This window comes from Aythya marila (assembly GCF_965140915.1).
Source record: "Aythya marila genome assembly, chromosome: 5".
Lineage (NCBI taxonomy): Eukaryota > Metazoa > Chordata > Aves > Anseriformes > Anatidae > Aythya > Aythya marila.
Window position 1 is genome coordinate 26,126,498 of NC_139046.1, and position 18,037 is coordinate 26,144,534.

General features: G+C 43.5%; 1 protein-coding gene across 11 annotated transcripts in view; it reads left to right on the forward strand.

Annotated features, from left to right (window-relative positions):
* Positions 1 to 1,694: 1,694 nt before the first annotated feature.
* GPATCH2L (G-patch domain containing 2 like) overlaps positions 1,695 to 18,037 on the forward strand; it is a 36,717-nt gene continuing 20,374 nt past the window's right edge. Inside the window, exons 1-8 of one of the 11 annotated variants that reach the window (XM_082761433.1) lie at positions 1,695 to 1,713; positions 2,530 to 3,200; positions 8,991 to 9,055; positions 12,205 to 12,381; positions 12,726 to 12,805; positions 14,901 to 14,968; positions 15,863 to 15,917; positions 17,938 to 18,023. In XM_082761433.1, the coding sequence (XP_082617559.1) occupies positions 2,542 to 3,200; positions 8,991 to 9,055; positions 12,205 to 12,381; positions 12,726 to 12,805; positions 14,901 to 14,968; positions 15,863 to 15,917; positions 17,938 to 18,023 (1,190 nt within the window). In that variant the 5' untranslated portion in view covers positions 1,695 to 1,713; positions 2,530 to 2,541. Of the gene's footprint in view, positions 1,714 to 2,019; positions 2,185 to 2,405; positions 2,421 to 2,529; positions 3,201 to 8,990; positions 9,056 to 12,204; positions 12,382 to 12,725; positions 12,806 to 14,900; positions 14,969 to 15,770; positions 15,811 to 15,862; positions 15,918 to 17,937; positions 18,024 to 18,037 lie in introns of those variants that run through there. The other 10 variants (XM_082761435.1, XM_082761429.1, XM_082761432.1 and 7 more) reach the window with 10 other exon arrangements.

Consider the following 18,037-nt stretch of genomic DNA (forward strand, 5'->3'; position numbering starts at 1 on the left):
TAATGAAAATGTTAAAATGACAGCTCAGAACAAAATAAAGGACGAGTTGGAGAAATGGCATGGAGAGAACTCAGTGAAGCTAAATGGTGATTGTCCTAGAGGGGTGTAGGAGTCAGCCACAAGCTCAAGGCTTCTCTTACCGTTATTCCTGAAGTATCTTAGCAAACTAGGGAGGGTGCCAGAGGACTGAGGAAGAGCAAGCACAGTACCAGTCTTTTAGGGGGGAGCAGGGTGAAGTCGCGATCTTGGCAATTATCGCCGTTTCAGAATAACTTCTGTTCCTGGCCACAGACAGGATAGAAGCAGAAAAAAAATGCAAAAATACAAAGGATAATAGATCTACGTGCAATAAGCAGCGGTGTAGATGTATAGAGAACAAATCATGTCAGACAAAGCTGATTACTTTCTCTGATTTAATTTACAAAATTAGCAGATGAAGAGAATGCCATGTACGTAATATATCTGGACTTCAGCAAAGCCTTTAATATACTGCCTCGTAAAATATTACTTGAAAAATGAACCGATATTGGCTTGAATATGAATGCTGCCACGTGGATTAAATAAACAGAAAGATGGGAAACAAAAGGGAAAGCTAAGTAAAACGTGAGTGTGGGGTCACACTTGGCTTTCCTGATGGCTGCCGGTGACCTATAAAATGGGAGAGATTTTAAGAATATGCTTAAGAAGGACAGGGGAATTACACAGAGAGGTTTAACGTGAGAAATAACAAAGTTTCACCCAGATATATAAAATTGGTGTGTCAGCACTGGAATGAAACAGAGGAGTTTGGGTACCTAGTTTACTGGTTACTTACATCTTGCAATTAAAAAATAAAAATAAAAATCAAGCAGCGCAAGAGTGAGCGCATGACAAGGGCTGCGAACATACAGCTTCTATTAGCAGCTAATGATCTGTAGAGACACGGGCTGGGACTCCGACAACAGGCACTACCAAAGCACAAATCTTCAGAAAATCGATCAGGAACACCGGGCCTTCTATAGGGCAGACGTTACTTTCATTCGCAAGCAGGCCAGAGGTCAGATAAGCCGGTGGCTGATATTTCCATAAATAAGAACTTCATAACCCGACCCACAGCGCCTGATAAGGTACAAGCAGTGAATCAAGGGATGTGTGAAGATCAGAGATCTGGGTGCTGAGCTTCAGGAAGGGCCTCATACACTGTGCCTGAAGGTGTTCAGTGGTCACTGGGGTGGAATTAGGGATATGGTTTAGTGGGGACTGTTAGTGTTAGGTCAGAGGTTGGACTCGATGATCTTGAGGTCTCTTCCAACCTAGAAAATTCTGTGATTCTGTGAATGTAAAGACACGAGGGGGGAGGTCTCCATGTGGGACAAGTTGTGTTTTGGGGTGACAGTAAGCCTCGGTGGCGTGGTGGTGGTGCCACGTCGAGGCACCTCGCGCCCACCCCATCCCCACAGCGCCTGGAAGCGGCTCGGGGGGGGGGGGGAAAGCAGAGCTCGGTAGAAACGGGACCACTGCTGAGGGGACGCCCCTGGGAGGCCGCCGCCATCCCGCGGCGCTCCCTCAGGGCTCCCCCCCGCGGCCCCGAGGGGCGTTCCGGGAGGCGCCGCGGCCCCGTCCCGGGCCAACCCCCGGCTCCAGGCCCGCCCCTCGGCGGGGCGGGCGGGGAGGAAGCGGCCCGGGGAGGCCGGAAGCGCCGTTGCGAGGGGCGGGCGGAGCGGCCGCGGGCCGGTGAGCGGGGCCGGGGGGCCTCGGTGGGCTCCCAGGGTCGGGCCTCGGTGCGCGGCAGGGGCCGGGGGCTGCCCGGGGGCTGGGGGGCGTTGTGGGGCGGCCTGAGGTAGCCGGGGCTGCTGTGGATCGGGGCCCGGTGGCTGGGTGTGAAGCCGTGGGTTTGGGGAGGGGAATCCCGCCTCGGCGTGGCACGGAGGGGGAGGTGGCTGGGGGGGGTAGGGGTTTGGGGCGCTGACAGCCCGGAGGAGGGGTGGGAAGCCCGCCTGTGGCAAGCAGGGCTTGGTGTTGCGCACGCTGTCGCAAGGAGCACGGGGTCCCGTGTGGCTCGTGCTGGTGCTGAGTTGCCAGCTGCCTGTTTTACTTCTTGTTTTGCTCCCAGCTTTACTGCCTGTCTACTTTTGGGAAGACTTCCGTCTGCTTGCCGTGCGGGCTGATCCCTGTGGCTTATAGTAGCCAGCACAATCACAGCAGGTAGGGAGCTAGTTGCAGGCTCTGTCGCCCTTAAGATGTGTAATAGAGCACATGCCTTCAAAGCAAAAGATGCAGCCGTAAGGCCTTTTCAGAGCACTTGACCCAGCTGCCACAGTAGTGACGTCCCTACCACCATGATTAGAAGCAGGTTTTAACTCTTGCAAAAGGGAGGAAGGAGTGAACATTAGCCCAAGAAACAGCAGTTGTGCTGCATTGTTTCTGCCAGGCAGCTCAAAGTAAGTGTGTAACTCAGTGAATGTTACAAAGGCTATAGTATACTGTAGTTTAGCAACATGTTAGTAGTGATATTTATGTCTGGTGCTAATTGTTTGCTGTCATTTTTAGTAGGTGTTGCCAATGGATGAACTGGTGCATGACTTGGCTTCAGCCTTAGAGCAGACTTCAGAACAAAACAAGCTGGATGAGCTATGGGAAGAGATGGCCCTAAGCCCACGGCAGCAGCGACGTCAGCTTCGCAAGAGACGGGGTCGCAAGCGACGCTCAGACTTCACGCATCAGGCAGAGCATGCCTGCTGCTACAGCGAGGCCTCAGAGTCAAGCTTGGATGAAGCTGTGAAGGATTGCCGGGAGGTGCTGACAGCCAATTTCAGTGACTCTGATGACACAGCAGTGGTCAAACGACATCCAGCTCTCAGTGCCACCCTGAGGAGCAAGCAACACTCGTGGCATGAGTCAGACTCCTTTACAGAGAACGCGCCTTGTCGACCTCTCAGGCGCCGTCGGAAAGTCAAACGCGTGACATCGGAGGTGGCTGCCAGTCTGCAGCAAAAGCTCAGGGTGTCAGAGTGGAACTACGAGAGGGGCTGCAGGTTCAAGTCAGCTAAGAAACAGCGTCTTTCACGCTGGAAGGAAAACGCGCCTTGGACGTCATCTAGTCGTGGCCTTTGTGAAACGGGAGAGAACAGGCCCTTCCTCAGCAAAGGGGGAAGGAAGGAGCGGATGGAGTGTGAAGCTGATGAGCAGAAGCAGGGCTCAGATGAAAATATGTCTGAATGGTGAGATCTCGGTTTCTTCCCTGTGTTAGAGCTAGCTGGCTGCCTCACTTGCAGCTGCTTGTAAATCCCGTGCTTTGCTTTGAGAAGTTCTTATCAAAATTATTCAATGCTGTTCTCTTTTTGAAGAGGGGAAATCCCTCAGCTACTTTTAAACTGTAGATTTTCTTCCAGCAGCCTTTCCTGTTAGTGTTGACAAACACTTTGTAGACAAACACTTTGAAAAGTTGGCAAAGTTATTATGTTTCTGGCTTATATGATACAATCAGCCCTCTGAAAAGTCTGTGGCTCTGCTGCTACAAAGTAGCATGCTCGTGGCTTGAGAATTGGCAGCTAAATCCCCTGCTGGCACTTGGGTTGTCCAATTGATTTGAACTGTCTTGTTTTCAGAATTTACCATAAGTAATAACAGAGAGCAGGTCAGACCTCCCATCATGACCGCTAGCCCTCTGTGCAGGTACTGTATGGACCTCAGTCAAAACATCTTGCCTGCAGTTCTGCATCTGTAAGTGGATCTGGAATCAGGTCCTGAAAGGCTAGCTTTGGGAGAAAGTAGTGAGAAGATTAATTCAGTTTCACCCAACTTCTGTATACTTACAGGACAGGTCTGCACAAGCAGTGGAGTCTGGCATATCTCTGTGTCCAATTTTGAAGAAATTTTGATGAAATAAGAAATGTAAAGAGATGAAAATAAGAAATGTAAATATTGTGGTCTGAGTTTGTTCGTGTGTTGCTCTTGAGAAGTTTTCCCTTGAGTTTAATTTTTAGAATATTTAGAGTTGTAAAGCTGCTTCTGTACAAAGAGACTTTTCAGGTTAGAAAAGAAACAATTGCTGAGAGTCAAATGGAGGAGATTTCTTAACGAATAGCGTACAAAAAGGGAGTAGAGACTGTCATTGTGTGAGAAGCAGGAGACATTCAATAAAAAAGTGTATTACTTTTCATGCACACAATTTTTGGAATTCTGCTGTGGGACACTTTGGAGAAACTTTAACGTATCCAAATGGGGGATGTGGAGGATGGATTTATCAGGGGCTGTTAAGCGTTATAGTCCAGATAGAAGATCATGCTCAGGAAGCCCTGAAACTGCTGGAAGCTATAGGAACATACCAAGGAAATAGTCAATTGGCGTTATGGTCTTACATTCTTTCCTCAGGCATCCACTGTAATAGGCACTGTCAGAGAGAGGGCAGTGAATTTGACAAGTATAATTGTTTGCTCCAGTGTAATTGTTCATATGTTTGGGTTCATTTAAGTGTTCTGGCTGTCTAGCTGCTGCAGTTTGTCAGAGTGGACAAGTGGCACTTGGTTATCGAGGGCTTTGTGGGTAATAGCTGCAAACTCCTCAAAGGTATTTTCTGAGAGACTCTGAGAAGCACAGGCTGTGATACATCCTCACTGTCCTGATCCTGGGAACCACTATTGCTTTTTTGTTTTGTATGTGACTGTTAGAGGATGGAAGTAGCAAAAAAAAAAAAAAAAAAAAAAAAAGTCAAAAGGTCTTGTTTTTTTCTTGAAAAGTGGCTCTCTTTAGGTTAAAAAGTGAATACAGAGTGGGCCTTTTCAAGAGACTAGTGGATGCCTTTTTGTTATGTGTTGTTAAAAGCACTTCAGTCTTTTCAGTGCTGTTGCTGGTAGTCCAGGAAAGGAAACACACCGAGTAGCCCCTGAATGTTGCATGTCACTGGTGATGGACTGAAAGATAGTCTTACCTGATGTGGCAGTGATGGACAGGGTTCCTTGAGGTTTTTCTACCAGTCAGAGCCTGTTCCATCATGTCAAACTTGAACTTAAACCAGCAGGCTTTCATCCAGCCTTTATTTGTGCCAGACTTTAGAAGAGTAAGCAAACAGCTTTGTCTGGACTGTTACTTAAGGACCATGCTGAGGATATCGCTTTGTTCTGTCTCAGTTGTCCCTTGCTCTCAAACTAATTATTGTGCAAGTGTCTGCATCAAATGACACTTACCATCTGCTGCCAAATCCTTGGGATTCTCTTTCTGAGAAATCAAATATTTCTCAGAATATTTGATGTCTCCAACACCACGTGTGATCTGTGCGGTGACTCACTAGGGAGGGTCAAAGTTGGAGAGAAACACACGCAACTCTCTTTGCTGCAGACTAACTATCCCTCGCAGCAGTGGAGGATCAGGCTTTGGTCTCTGCCGCTCCAAATATAGCTCTTTGCTGCTAGCAGAGCAAAACTGGCTGTGCTCACCCTGCTCTTACTCTGCTCTAGCTGCTTTTCCTGGTACCATGAGAGGAGTACTTTGCAGAGATGTGTAACAAGGGCATAGCCTGAGGAAAGGAGAAGAAAATGGGATGCCTAGGAGAGAGGATCGTGTGGGTGTCATCGCCAGCTGAGGGGAGGGAAAGTGGCTGATAAAGCTCACAGTACTTGGAAACAACCCATCATGATCGAGCAATTTATGGAGCATTTTGATGCTGTATTGGTTCCACTGCTGTTCATGGAATCATTTTGGTTGGATAAACCTTCAAGATCATCATGTCCAACCACCTAACGCTGCAAGTCCACTGCTAAACCATGTCCCTAAGCACCACATCCACACATCTCTTAAGTACCTCCAGGGATGGTGACTCCACCACCTCCCTGCCTCGTGTCCTTTGCTTTTCACCTGGGAAAAGAGACCCCCAGTGATGGGGTGTGTTACCAAACTAATGTGTTTTTACACAAACTAAATTGTACATTCAGAACTGATGGTTTCTTTCACATTCTTTTTCCTCCACTCCAATGACACTTGCTTTTCTTTGTTATGTAGAGAAGAATCTCTTTAAATGCTAACATACCAGCATTTTCTCTGCTTTCTACAAAGCTCCTTATCCCAAGTCAGATCAAAAGCCTACTGTATTCAATAGATAGACTCCCATTCATTGAGAAGGCTTCAGAAATGTATCCTTAATGGGGAGGTAGTGCTTGCAGTTTGCTTGTAGGGCTTCACCTCATCTTTTTATGGAAGAAGATGTGCTGCATCATTGTGATTCAAACTGTGCATAGAATGAAATACTTGAAATTGCCAAACATGGCAAGAGGTGAATGTAAACTGAGAGAAAGAAAGATGTGCAGGAACATGATGAGGGAAAGTGATGTTTCTAAGTTGGGTAATGACACGACTCAAAGCCTAATTTGTAAATAATTGTGGAAACAACAGCGGAAGCAAGCGATGTTAGTTTAAATAGTCATCTGTATATTTGTACAAGGGTGACAATTAACTGCTAAGACTGTTAGAAGTAACCTTCTGTCTCTTCTAATGCTCCGAGATTCCCTGCAGCCATAATAAAGCAAAGGGAAATTATATATTGAGTGCTGAAGTTCTTGTTGATCTAAGCTGAGTACTCTCAGAATGGTCTGGGTTTAGCTTGAGGGCAGAACAAACCATGGTACAAGAGCTGTCTGACAAATCATTTTGAGTGATGTGCTCACTGGTGAGAGATGTTTGGTTTGGCTAATCTACTATCACGTGCTGTAACTTGACTTTTTCAAACTGCATTGCACTGACCCACCAGTGCTGTGACTTTGCTGGCTGATGCTGATGTATTCTGGCCCGGGAGTGTAACCAGCGCTGCTGGAAGGGAGCTGTTTTGATGACAGCCTGCAGTGGCACTCGAGAGCCTGGCTACGCTGATGAATTGGGGGCCAGTCTCTCAGTAAAGAAAAAATTCCTCTCTTGGAAGGCAAGTGACAAAGACAGAGTGTTCAGCATCCCCTCCTTCTCCAGCCCAGCCTGACCTTCTGCAGCCCCTCGGTGCCTCTTGTTTTCTTATTTTTATAGAAAATCAATATCTCTCCTGACACAAACAATAGCTCAGGAGAAAGAATAAATGGGGGAAACCTGAGATCTCTGTCCATCACCTCTCACTTTAACTCCCCCAAACTATTTAATTATAAGCATGCTTTGCTCCAGGTGTTTGTGACAGTGAAATTGCTAAATGAGGACCATTTTAACCAAAGATTGGGTGATCAATAACACTCTATAGCAGTAGGTTGTTGGATCAATAGGATTCATTATTTCATGGTTAAGGTAAGTAGCCTCCTTTGCAAGTGGAGGTCATTAATCAGCGCTTACTGGACCTGCAGAAAGGCTTGTGGAGGAGTCTAGTTTGTGTTCAGCCCTGAAGTGTAAAATGAGTGGTAAAGAGGGTGAGTGAGAGCCACAAAAATTCATTCAAGTAAGGCACTGGCAGCAATGTTTATCTGTAAGGAACTAAACAGCTCTCAGTACAACAGGATGCTTAAAGTACTGTTAATGTAATCTGGAATCTTGACTTAATGCTTTTTCCTTTCTCAGGCACCCTTCCTCTGAAGATGCTAAAACCCTTACGAAGCAGTCACTCAATCCTTGCATCTGCTGCTTGTGAGGACTATTAATCCAGGCTTTCAAAAGGGAAAGCAGACACACTAAGAGATTTGCCCAGGGTCTTACAGTGAGTTGGTAGGAGAGCTAGGAGTGAAACAAATGACTCATGGTTATCGGTCCTTGGCCTTAATTGCTATTGTGTTTATGTGGGAGGGCGAGTGGATGGCCAAACTTTGTAATGAATTGATTTGGAATTTGATATCAACCTACATGCTGAAATGTGGGAATAACATACAGACCGTTCATCCTTGCAGTTTAAATGGCCTTTATGCAATGATGAAGATGCAAAGCTTATAGATAACCCCCACACGATGAGTTTATTTGGTTACACTTCAGAGTGTATTTTCCAAGAGCAACAATATACTGAAGAATAGGTTTATTATGTTCCTGCAGTTCTTTGGGATTACACTTTGTGTGATAACCCATCCTTCTGCTTTGAGAACTAAAGGAGTTGGTGTCTAGTATGACCCAATCCCCCTGGAGGGGTCAAGGGATGCTTTCTAACACTCCCCGACTGGGGATTGATTGGGATACTGACTTACATCTGGTGTTCACATCTCCTATAAGGCCTTAGTGATAAAGGGGTGGGCAGAAAATAGCTCCGCTTGTTCTTATATCCCTCAGCTAAATCAGGGGAAGTATTGCTCGAAGTGTCTGAGGATTGATTTAATATCAGCATTAAAGCCATCAGATGCTTGGGACTGACCTGAGCATGTACTTCTGCTGCAAATATTCATCTAGTTTTACAGTCAATTAACAGCTTTCTACACATTAATTTCTAGTTTAATTCATTGGTTCAGGAATTAAGTCTCCTGTAACCGCTTCAGCAAATGCAAAGCGTGCGGCGTTGAGCAGTAGCAAGTCCTGCTGTGCTAAGGTATTTAGCTGAGGAGTTACAAATGTACCCATTGCTCTTCCCTCTAAAGAAAATAAAAGTTGCTGTAGATTGAAGGGGGCTTTATGTAGCTCTGTAACACATTTGAGAAAAAAAAAAAAGAAGTCTGAAATACAAAACTTTAGATATTTTCAATAGCTTTTAAGTGACCCAAGGACAGTTAACGGCACTTCATTTCCTAGTGAGTATTCCAGACAATGTCAGAGTTAGGTTATTAACTCTAGTACCCGAGGCAAATGCCATTGTATTAATTACTTTTTGATATGTTAGAACTAGACTAGATACAGGATTCTACTCTTTTCCAAGTGATGCAGCATTGCTAGGATTTAACAGGAAGTTATTATATCCCATGCTAGAGCCAGTCATGTATCTGAAATGCAATGGTAACTAATTTCTGTGAAATATGTATAGCATTTTGGTCTCAGAGAAGCTAGTAAAATGTAAGAAAATGCTTTTTGCTTTTTTTTCTGCTGGAATGACAACATTTTTTTTAGTGTTTTTTGTTTGTTTGTTTTTGTTGCAGTGAAACCAGCAGTGTATGCAGCAGCAGTGATACTGGCCTGTTTACCAATGATGAGGGCCGCCAAGGTAACAACTGTCCTGTGATTTTCCTCAAGTGTTACTGGAGAATTTCTATTAACTTATAAATACAAAGAAGGATCTAAGTTTGAAGACAGACAGAGAGGGAAGTACAGGAGAAAGGCTAGTGGCTGAGAGGTACTAGAAGTTAAGAAAATGATCTGAGAGGGCTAGAAAGGTGTGATTTTTGGTAACAGTACACTCTTGTATATCAGATCTATAACATTTAGTATCTATAAGGAACAACTATTCTGGCAAGGCCTGGAAACAGAAGAAAAGTTTAAGAGCTTTCCCTAGTGAGATAGCAAAGTTAATGATCTATCGCTGTAGGTGTTTTAGATGTTGTTTACATACCACAGCCTGAATCTGTTGTTATTTTTATCTCTATGGGCAGGAAAAGAAAGCTCCAAAAAATCAGTTAGTATGACAAGTCACCTAAGGAACTGCTAAGAAAACCAGTAATGTGTGATAGATTTTATTTCTGTAAATACCTGTTCTTCCCTTGCTCTTGTGTGCCTTAATTGAGCCTAATATCTTCAATGTCTACTGCAGAAATGATTTCTTAGGGGTTTTGAGTGTGGACTGTATGCTGATTTTATCAGTGACAGCTTAGTGCTCAGTTTCTGGGGGATGTGGTGGAAGTAAGTGCAAAAACAGTTGCAGTAGGCACATAGGCACTCGGGACTATTACACTTGGAGCAGGTGGGATATGACCCTAGAGACCTGTAAAGCCATGTAGCTCATGCAGGTGTGCACTCTGTCACATTTCAAAAGCTAAGATTTGGATGAGATCTCTTCTGGGAATATGTGAGTGCTAAAAGAAGTAGAACCAGTAACTCAGTGGGAAATATTGCTCCCACTAACTTGTTACCAGCCCAGGTGTCTGTGTGAGGCAGTATGGTGTTAGCAAACATACGTACAGTTTTTTACGATGATGTGTTAGACTGTAGGGCTGATCTGTTGTGACCATAGATGGCTGGAGTACTTTCCCTAAGAGTATGAATTTCAGAGATCAGCATTGCTCTGGAAACAATTTTTCCAGCCTCCCTTACTTCAAAATCAACAGGAAGGCCAAATCTCCCATCCCCTGTTTTTGCTGATAACTCTTCTTGGGGAGCTGAAATTAGTGAGCACTAGCATACCAGGTGCTGAAGCAGTGTGGTGACTGAAGAGTTGAATTTTTACCTCATCACTCAAGACAAGATTGCTGTAGATGATGTGCACGTATACATGTGTGCATGCATACACACCTGTTAGAGGTTTGTGGTCACCTCTGCTTGTTTAAACAGTTTATACTGTGACAGTTTTGTAGGCAGAAGATGTTTTAGCTTACGTTAAAAAGGGCTGATGAGATCTTAGAAAATCACATGTTGTTGCATTTTCAGGTTAAATAAGGAACATCTTTTTCCCTCCTTTTTTGATAATTTCTGGTCATAGAGAAGTAAATAACAGGTCTTTGCTTCAGTGAAGTGGAGAGAACACAAAAGATACTTTTTTTGTCATAGATCATACCAAAGATAGTTTTCTAGTCAATCCCAAACTGAATAAGTTGAAATAGCAATGTACTTAAGTTGAATAGAGCTTTTTTCCCCCTCCTTTTGAGGTTATGTTGTGTAATACATATTTGCTGTGGCTAATTAAATGAGTTGTCTTTGAAATGCACTGGTAGCTGAAATTGCAGTGAGTGGAGGATGATCCTACTGTGTAATTTGATTGAAAGTTTTTGTAAAATGCACAGGAATCGCTCAAGGCAAATGTTGCAGAGGTATTAGTACATGATCCTGGTTGTTAATGTTTGTCATGTGGAAGTAGTGATTTGAGGTATGACATTGCTCTATGCTCGCAGAGCCAAAAGTGTAAGGGATATTTTTGCATGAGTTATGATCGCTTAGAAGACCTAGACAACATTACTAACCTTTTGTTTAATGTAAGGTGGGTAGGGGTATGTCTATATTTCAAAATATGTTTGTCATAAGCATTCTCGATCAACTGACATCACAGAAATAAGCAGTGTGAGAGCTTTAGGTTGAAGTGTTCTGGCTGTCTTTGCTGTTGCTGATTGGTTTTGGGTGCAGCTTCTTCTGTTATGTGTGAGATGATTCATACTTGGATGAGTTTTTTTCTGCTTTTTCTGGCTGGCAAGGTGTGTGGGTAGGCATAATGGAGTTCAGTCAGGGATAATGTGACTTGGTAAAGAGAGAGAGGATTATAACTGGGAATCCTCGTGTCTTAATGATAGGAAAATGAGAGTTTTCCCGAAGTCAGGTGTGTTAGTAATGTTTTCAGGCAAGGTAAAGTACCTTGCAATTGCACAGGACTGTTTCTTAGATGGGATACTGAAGGGCTAAGTGTCTCTCTGCTGTCTTCCTGCTTTTTCTTACACTTCTCACGTGCTACTGCCCCCAGGGGATTTCCGGCCAGGCAGGTTTACCCTGAATGGTGTCCGATGCAGGTCAGTATTAGACTGCAACTATTAATTACAGTGTCCCTGCTTTATGGAGTCATTTTGGTAATGACTTCTGTTGCTGCTGCTGCTCTAGTTTTGCAGGGAGGTTGTAGTTCTGACAGATTTTAAGGAATTTTGATTGAGTGAGACTCACTGTATGGTTAATATTTACACTCAGAGCGACCATTTCAAAGCCTTATTTTTTTCCTGTTTGCTGCTGTATTAGGAGACTAGGGATCTGCATCATCAGTGAGTATGTTCCTTTTGCCTACTCTGTGAGCCTGGTGTCCTGTTGTGAAATCTTTCCTGTGGTGGCCTAGAACGTGTGTGCCAAATGATTGGCCTCTACTTCTGTCACAGTAATTACTTCAGAGGAAGAGTTGTGCATTAGACATCACACAGCACTGAACTAAGGTTGATGAGATGCAGCCGCAACAGAGTGCTAAAGCTGCCCTAGGCAGGTCTATAAAGAAGGCTTTGTTCTATAGGGAAATTTTGTAGACTGAGTTGTATAGTTTAAAGCATTTAGTGAGGCTCCATAGTTACTGCAGGTGATTGAAACAGAATACAAATATAAGGTTCTTCAGGAAGGAATTCCTAATGAGACTTCAGCTGTTATTCCACATCCAAAAATGCCTACCTGTAGTACTTTGTGGGACAGTCACAGGGCACATTGGCGTTTCTCGTTGGTAATTCCATCCTGTTTCTTTAGGAGATGATGAGCAGAGTGATTGGTTTTATGAAGGAGAATGTGTCCCAGGATTCACTGTCCCCAACCTCCTTCCCAAGTGGGGAGCTGACCACCGATCTGAAGTGGAGCGGATTGACTCAGGACTGGAAAAGCTCTCAGATTCCACGTTTCTTTTGCCCTCGCGACCAGCTCAGAGAGGTGAGCTCCACAAGGAATGACGTGTGATTGTGAATTTTTGATGTTGATGATGAGTAGATTTTATTCACAGGTGCTGCAACATAAACTGATATTAGTGATCTGTTTGTAATAATCTAGCTAAAAATAGCTGCACTAGTACTGTAGAAGACAAAAATACTCATTATTCCTCTTATCAGCTGTCTTTTTTTTTTAAATGGGGTTTTTGATTTGTGAATAAAATTGCATATTTACTTCATGTGGATTGAGAAACAGAGACAGAAATACTATTTTGACCACTGAATCAACAATTTTTCCTGGCTGTTTTACCAGGAAGAATTTTCAGTTCTCCTGTGTTTGATTTTCAGGCTTTCATGCTCGCCTGAATCGCCTTCCAGGAGCTGCTGCCCGTTGTCTCCGAAAAGGTCGAAGGAGACTTGTTGGCAAGGTATTCCCTTTTGCAAGATAATTCATTTGTATTTCCAATGCTGATTATTGCTGAAGTGCTATTCTAAGACTGCACTTGAATCCTTTCCTGCAGAAAGGGAGCCCTGTGCAGTTTTTTCATACAGTCTTTGATTCGGTTAAATGTTTTCACTGCTGAAAGTTGATTGAGCAACCAAGTGGATTTTGAGACAGGCTTGGAGTGGCAGAGACGGTTGACTAGTGCTAAGATCAGTATGATAGGAGGTCTGAAGATGAATGACAAAGAAAATAAATATCAAGAAGATTTAGACAGTAAGTAGGGGAAAATAATGATAGCATGAGACTTTTACATGCCTGTAATTTAGGAGTACAAGGGCAGAGAGGTAACCAAAAGCTGAAGGAAGGTAAAATTTTAGGTTGGGAAGAAAACTGATATAAATGACTGCAGAAGCAGGTGGTCTTAGCTGTTCCAATTTTAGTGATGAGATAGAGTGAAAGGGTATATACAGTAATGTTACCCAAAGCCATTGACCTTTTTTTTTTTATGGTCATTAACCATTTTTTATAAGCATAGGGCAAAAATGCTAATCCTGTTCTTAAAGGAATAAACAATACTTGGCAGATGGTCTGGATGCTTGGTCTGGATGTTGGAGTGTGGAGTGCAGTTGTGTACTATAAAAGATGTTTCTGAGAGTCTGCTATGTTACGTTTTACTGGGACGTGATCTTGAAGACAGCTGCTTATGTTCTGAATTGGCTGGCTTTAGAGAGTTTGTTAACTCTAAGGTGTGTTAGAGGGGCTTGGATTCTAGGCGAGTGGGATTTCTTCTTCAGAAGCTGTTGTCATACCTGAAGATCCTTGTTTGTCCCTTCTTCCTTCCACTCACCTTGCTTAGTTGTAACAAGTGTTTAAAATATGAATCCTCAGCAGGCAAGAGCCTGGCTTTGGGTAGGGTTCCTCAGGCCACCTGCAAGTGGCTGGGCCTGTTGGCAGCACCTCTAATGATCCAAATGAGAAGGATAATATTTACTTGTTTAATTCATCTTCATCACCTTAAAGGGATCTTTGTCATTTGCAGCGGAGGTCACTGCTCCCCCTTCCCCATCTCTCTCTAAATTGTAATCATAAATAATGAGTTTCATTCAGAGCTCCCCGCCAGCGAGCTGCTAATTACCAAAAGTACGGCTTGTAATTTACACAGTAATAAACCGTAAATTTAAACATTACGGCACTTTCAGTTAATAATTTTCCTGCTATAACAAATAGCCCATCTTTTACCCCTGCTGTTACTACTCCCCCTAAACTTTGAATGTGTTTTGCTTATGTAACCTGGAGTGAAACCGTGAACATTCTTAACTGAGAAAACCTTTTACCCTCATCTTCACACCCTTACCACAAAGTATTTTTCTTTCCTGGAGGGAGCTGCTATGCAGATATGAACAGCTGGTGCTTCAGGCTGTGTGTGTATGTGTACACCAGCCTCAAGCCATACACAGGGCAGTGAATCGCAGGGAAAAACATGCTCCCAGAGCAAGTCCTTTCTCATTGGATATACTTTTTTCTTTATAGATGCTAGATGTCCTCATGCTAAATTGCTGTTTTCAGGAAGGGCAAACTTTATGCTTCCTCCTTGTTTCATTCACCTGTTCTTTGTGAGTCCCTTTCCCCTTTGGTTGAAGAGGCTGGATGCAGTTTTGTGAGGAAGATTTCTGTTAGTAGGGTGGGGTAGTGTGATGTCCTGACCTCTCAGCCTGTGCCTGGCTCAGCTGACACCAGCAAACTGGAAACAAGCATACCTCAGCCATTTTCCCTGTTCTTCACTGCATCTTTGTGCCGCATACTTCATGCTGGTTCAGTCCTTTGTGCACCCCTGTGCAAGCAAATGTAGTAGCTAAAACAGTAAAATAAATAAATAACAATGGCAACAACATAAAAACCAAATGGTCTTCTGCCATTATAATTAACTAAATCAACTAGGTTGAGATTCTAAAAGGAGAGGGTGAGTAAATTTAGCTGAGAGTGGGCTAGGGGAGCAAGATCTATTCTTATGGGCAGTAGCAAACTTAGGTCTGCTCATTGCATGAGTCTGCAACATTTTACCTGTCTTTGTGTTTCAGGAGACCTCCATGAGCACTGTGGGCACCGAGAGGCTAGGTCATATTGTTAGTGATCCGCGCCAGAAAGAGTAAGGCCCTTAACAGCTGTTGGGTAGAGCTCTGGGAGGGGAGGAAGAACTACGGGGTCCTCTTCCCTTTTGTGAATGAAGAGCTTTGGGGTAACTTAAGAATGCAGTCACCTGCTGAATGGGAGACAGTCCTCTGCTGACAGCTTCTCTGTTTTCTTATTTGCAATTGCTGACTCTTTAGTTACTAGGCTGCCCTAGTATGTTGACACTGCTCAAATGTCCTTTTGGATCCAGTCAGCTTTTTCTTTCCCCCTCTCTTACACTGTGCCATTGTAATAACTGCGTATCTCCTGCACAGTGTGAGAAGATTGAGCCCTGTATGTTAGTTATTTAAAAAGCTTCTTTGTGGACTCACGCTATTGTTACACACCCTGACTGTAGAAATGATGCTGACAAGGCAGTAGTGAAATTGCATTCTTTCTTTGGTGTTCTCTGTCTCCTTCCCCAGTTTGTGTTTTAAAATTGTAGCCACCAATGGAAATAGACATGGTGCCTATTCCTTGGCATCTCTCTAATGTTGTTCTTGTTGGGCTACAGCTAGGTAAAAGCAGTAAAGGTGGCTCCTCCTGAGTGTAGTGCAGTGGGTCCAGCCTGATTCACCACCTGCTGGTATCCAGTTCTCTTCCCTGGGTTTGAAATTTCTTGTTTTTAATGAGTCTTATTGATGTTTAATCTTTCTCTTTCTTCCTCCATCTTTGTCCTTCTCTTGCCCTTCTGTCCTTATCCTCAACCCTCATTTTTCCCTGTGTTCCTTCCTTCCTTGGCGTTGCTCCCACCTGTCCTTTCGACTGCCTCCTTCCAGTTTTTGGTTACCATCCATGGGGAAGAGAGATCGCAACCAGGTAAGCTGACTGTGCTCTACTTTTTTTATTTTCTTGGTTTCATTCTCTCTAGAAAGAACAAAGTGCTGGCTTCTGATTTCCCTCACACTGTGGCGTTTGCACGTGAGGTAAGGTAGCCTTGTCCCTTCTTGTTTTAGTAACTCATGTCTTCTGGGCTTTGAATGCAACTCATGTCACTAGCATTATATTGTCTGTTTGAACTGAATAGCTCACAAACTCCTTTTGTTTATCTCCCTGTTTCAGGTTAGCATATGCCTACCTCTCCAATAATGAGTGGGAGGGAAAGTAACTCTTGGCAGGAGGAACTTTGGCCTCATAAAATTCTATAATAATTGGAACATTTTTCTCTTTTTGAATGCTTTGTTTTTCCTGATAGTCTCTTCAACAGAGAATGGGTAAAAAAAAAAAAAAAAAAGTCACCTGACTAATTGAATAAACAACTGTAACAGGAAAAAGTAAGAGGTGATTAGCAAGAGAAATAGGCACTCTTTTAACTGACTGAAGTTCTTGTGTAGGTACTCATACTGTTTTGTATTCTCTGTATGTAAATCTTGCATAGCTTCAGTGGTAGGAGGCTTTTTTACTTACAGTGTAAGAGCACGGGTTCCTGATAGCAGCAAGCAAAGAAAAAAACAACTTCCAATTGAGCGGTCATGTTGTAACAGTGTTCCTTGTACTGCACACTCCCTTCTGCTCCATTGCAAGTTGGTTTTTGATTGGTGAACACTAGGACTGAAAGTTGTTTTACCCTTCAGGTGACTATAAATACATACATGGCAAGAAATTATTTCCATGCCTTTGTGCAAAGTAATTTCTAGGCCTTTGTGCAACTGTGCGTTTCTTGTTAATGGCAGCATTTCACATACCACTTTTATATTTTTAAGAATGATAACTCTGTAAGCTTTCAAATGACCCGTATAAATCAGTTTTATTTTTCATAACTGAACTTGAAGCAGCTGCAGAGAGTTACTGGTGATTCTCCCCTACTGTGCGGCTGTGGTGTTATTTCACTGATGATAAACTAATAGTCCAATTTAAGGAGGAGCTTACCAATAACGGAAGCTTTGTTGTACTTAGTACCTCTTCTCTGCCAGAAAGTTTGAAGGCAAAGGCCCAGTACTGAGTTCTTGACTAGCATAAAGCATTTCTGACGAGAGGTCTTCTACAGCTGTGGATTATCCCTATCCAGAAATGCATGTACCAGTCACCCTAGTAATTCAAGAACAAGTGTTCTGGGAACTGGTGAAGCACCTTGCAAAGCAGATGGGAATGAATTTTTTGCTTGTGGTGTGAATTATAAACAAAGAGGAGACCCTGAATGGAAGTGTAACGTGGGCACCCCAGACCGAAGACCACTCTAAATCTTCTACGTGAACCAAACAAAGCTTTTGATGTGCATTTTATGAGTAGATTTGTTCCATATCTTTCCTGTCTCATAAAAAATATATTAGAGTTATGTTTTCTACAGTGAAGCACAGGCTTGATGCCTTTAGGGTTTGTCTAGTGTATATCTTACAAAGGATGCAAGATTAGCCTGACCACACGTGGTTTCAGAAAATCGTTTTAAGCAGTTTGCAAGGGAAGCTTGTGAATGGGAGGAGCAGCTCACTTGCTGTGGAATGAATTGGGAGCTCGTTGTGAACTGAGCCTGGTGGGCCTTGAGCCTTCTAGAGATCTGTTTCAGTGACACGTATGGCCACCGGGAATATCGGCACTGTTGGGAAGTTCTGTGATTGCACTGTTTGTAGCAGTGACTTTTCATGCTGCAATATGAATGTGGACAGGGGGCTTCACTACAGGGAGGAGAACTTTTTGCTTGTGGTATGCAGCAGTAGAGCTCTTCAAGTATGCTCTTAGTCAACCAGCATATGTAATTATGTGAGGTGGAAGAAAAGTGTGCCTGTAGGGCTGTCTGTTGGGAGAAGATGGTTATGAGTTTTTCCTGTTGCACCCTGTGCTAACTTTTCATCTGAATTGAGAGTCAGTTCTCACCTAGGCTCATCCATTGGGATTTTGAAAAGATTTCCTTATACTGTATGAACAACTACAGGGAGTAGATCTGAGCAGCTGTATCTGGAGACTATTTCCTTTAACACTTTGCTTAAATAAAATCTCTTGACTTTCCAGTTCAATCCATTATCTCCTCTGTACTCTCTGGATGTGCTTGCTGATGCTTCCCACCGAAGATGCTCACCAGCACACTGCACCGCCAGGTAACTCCCTTGCT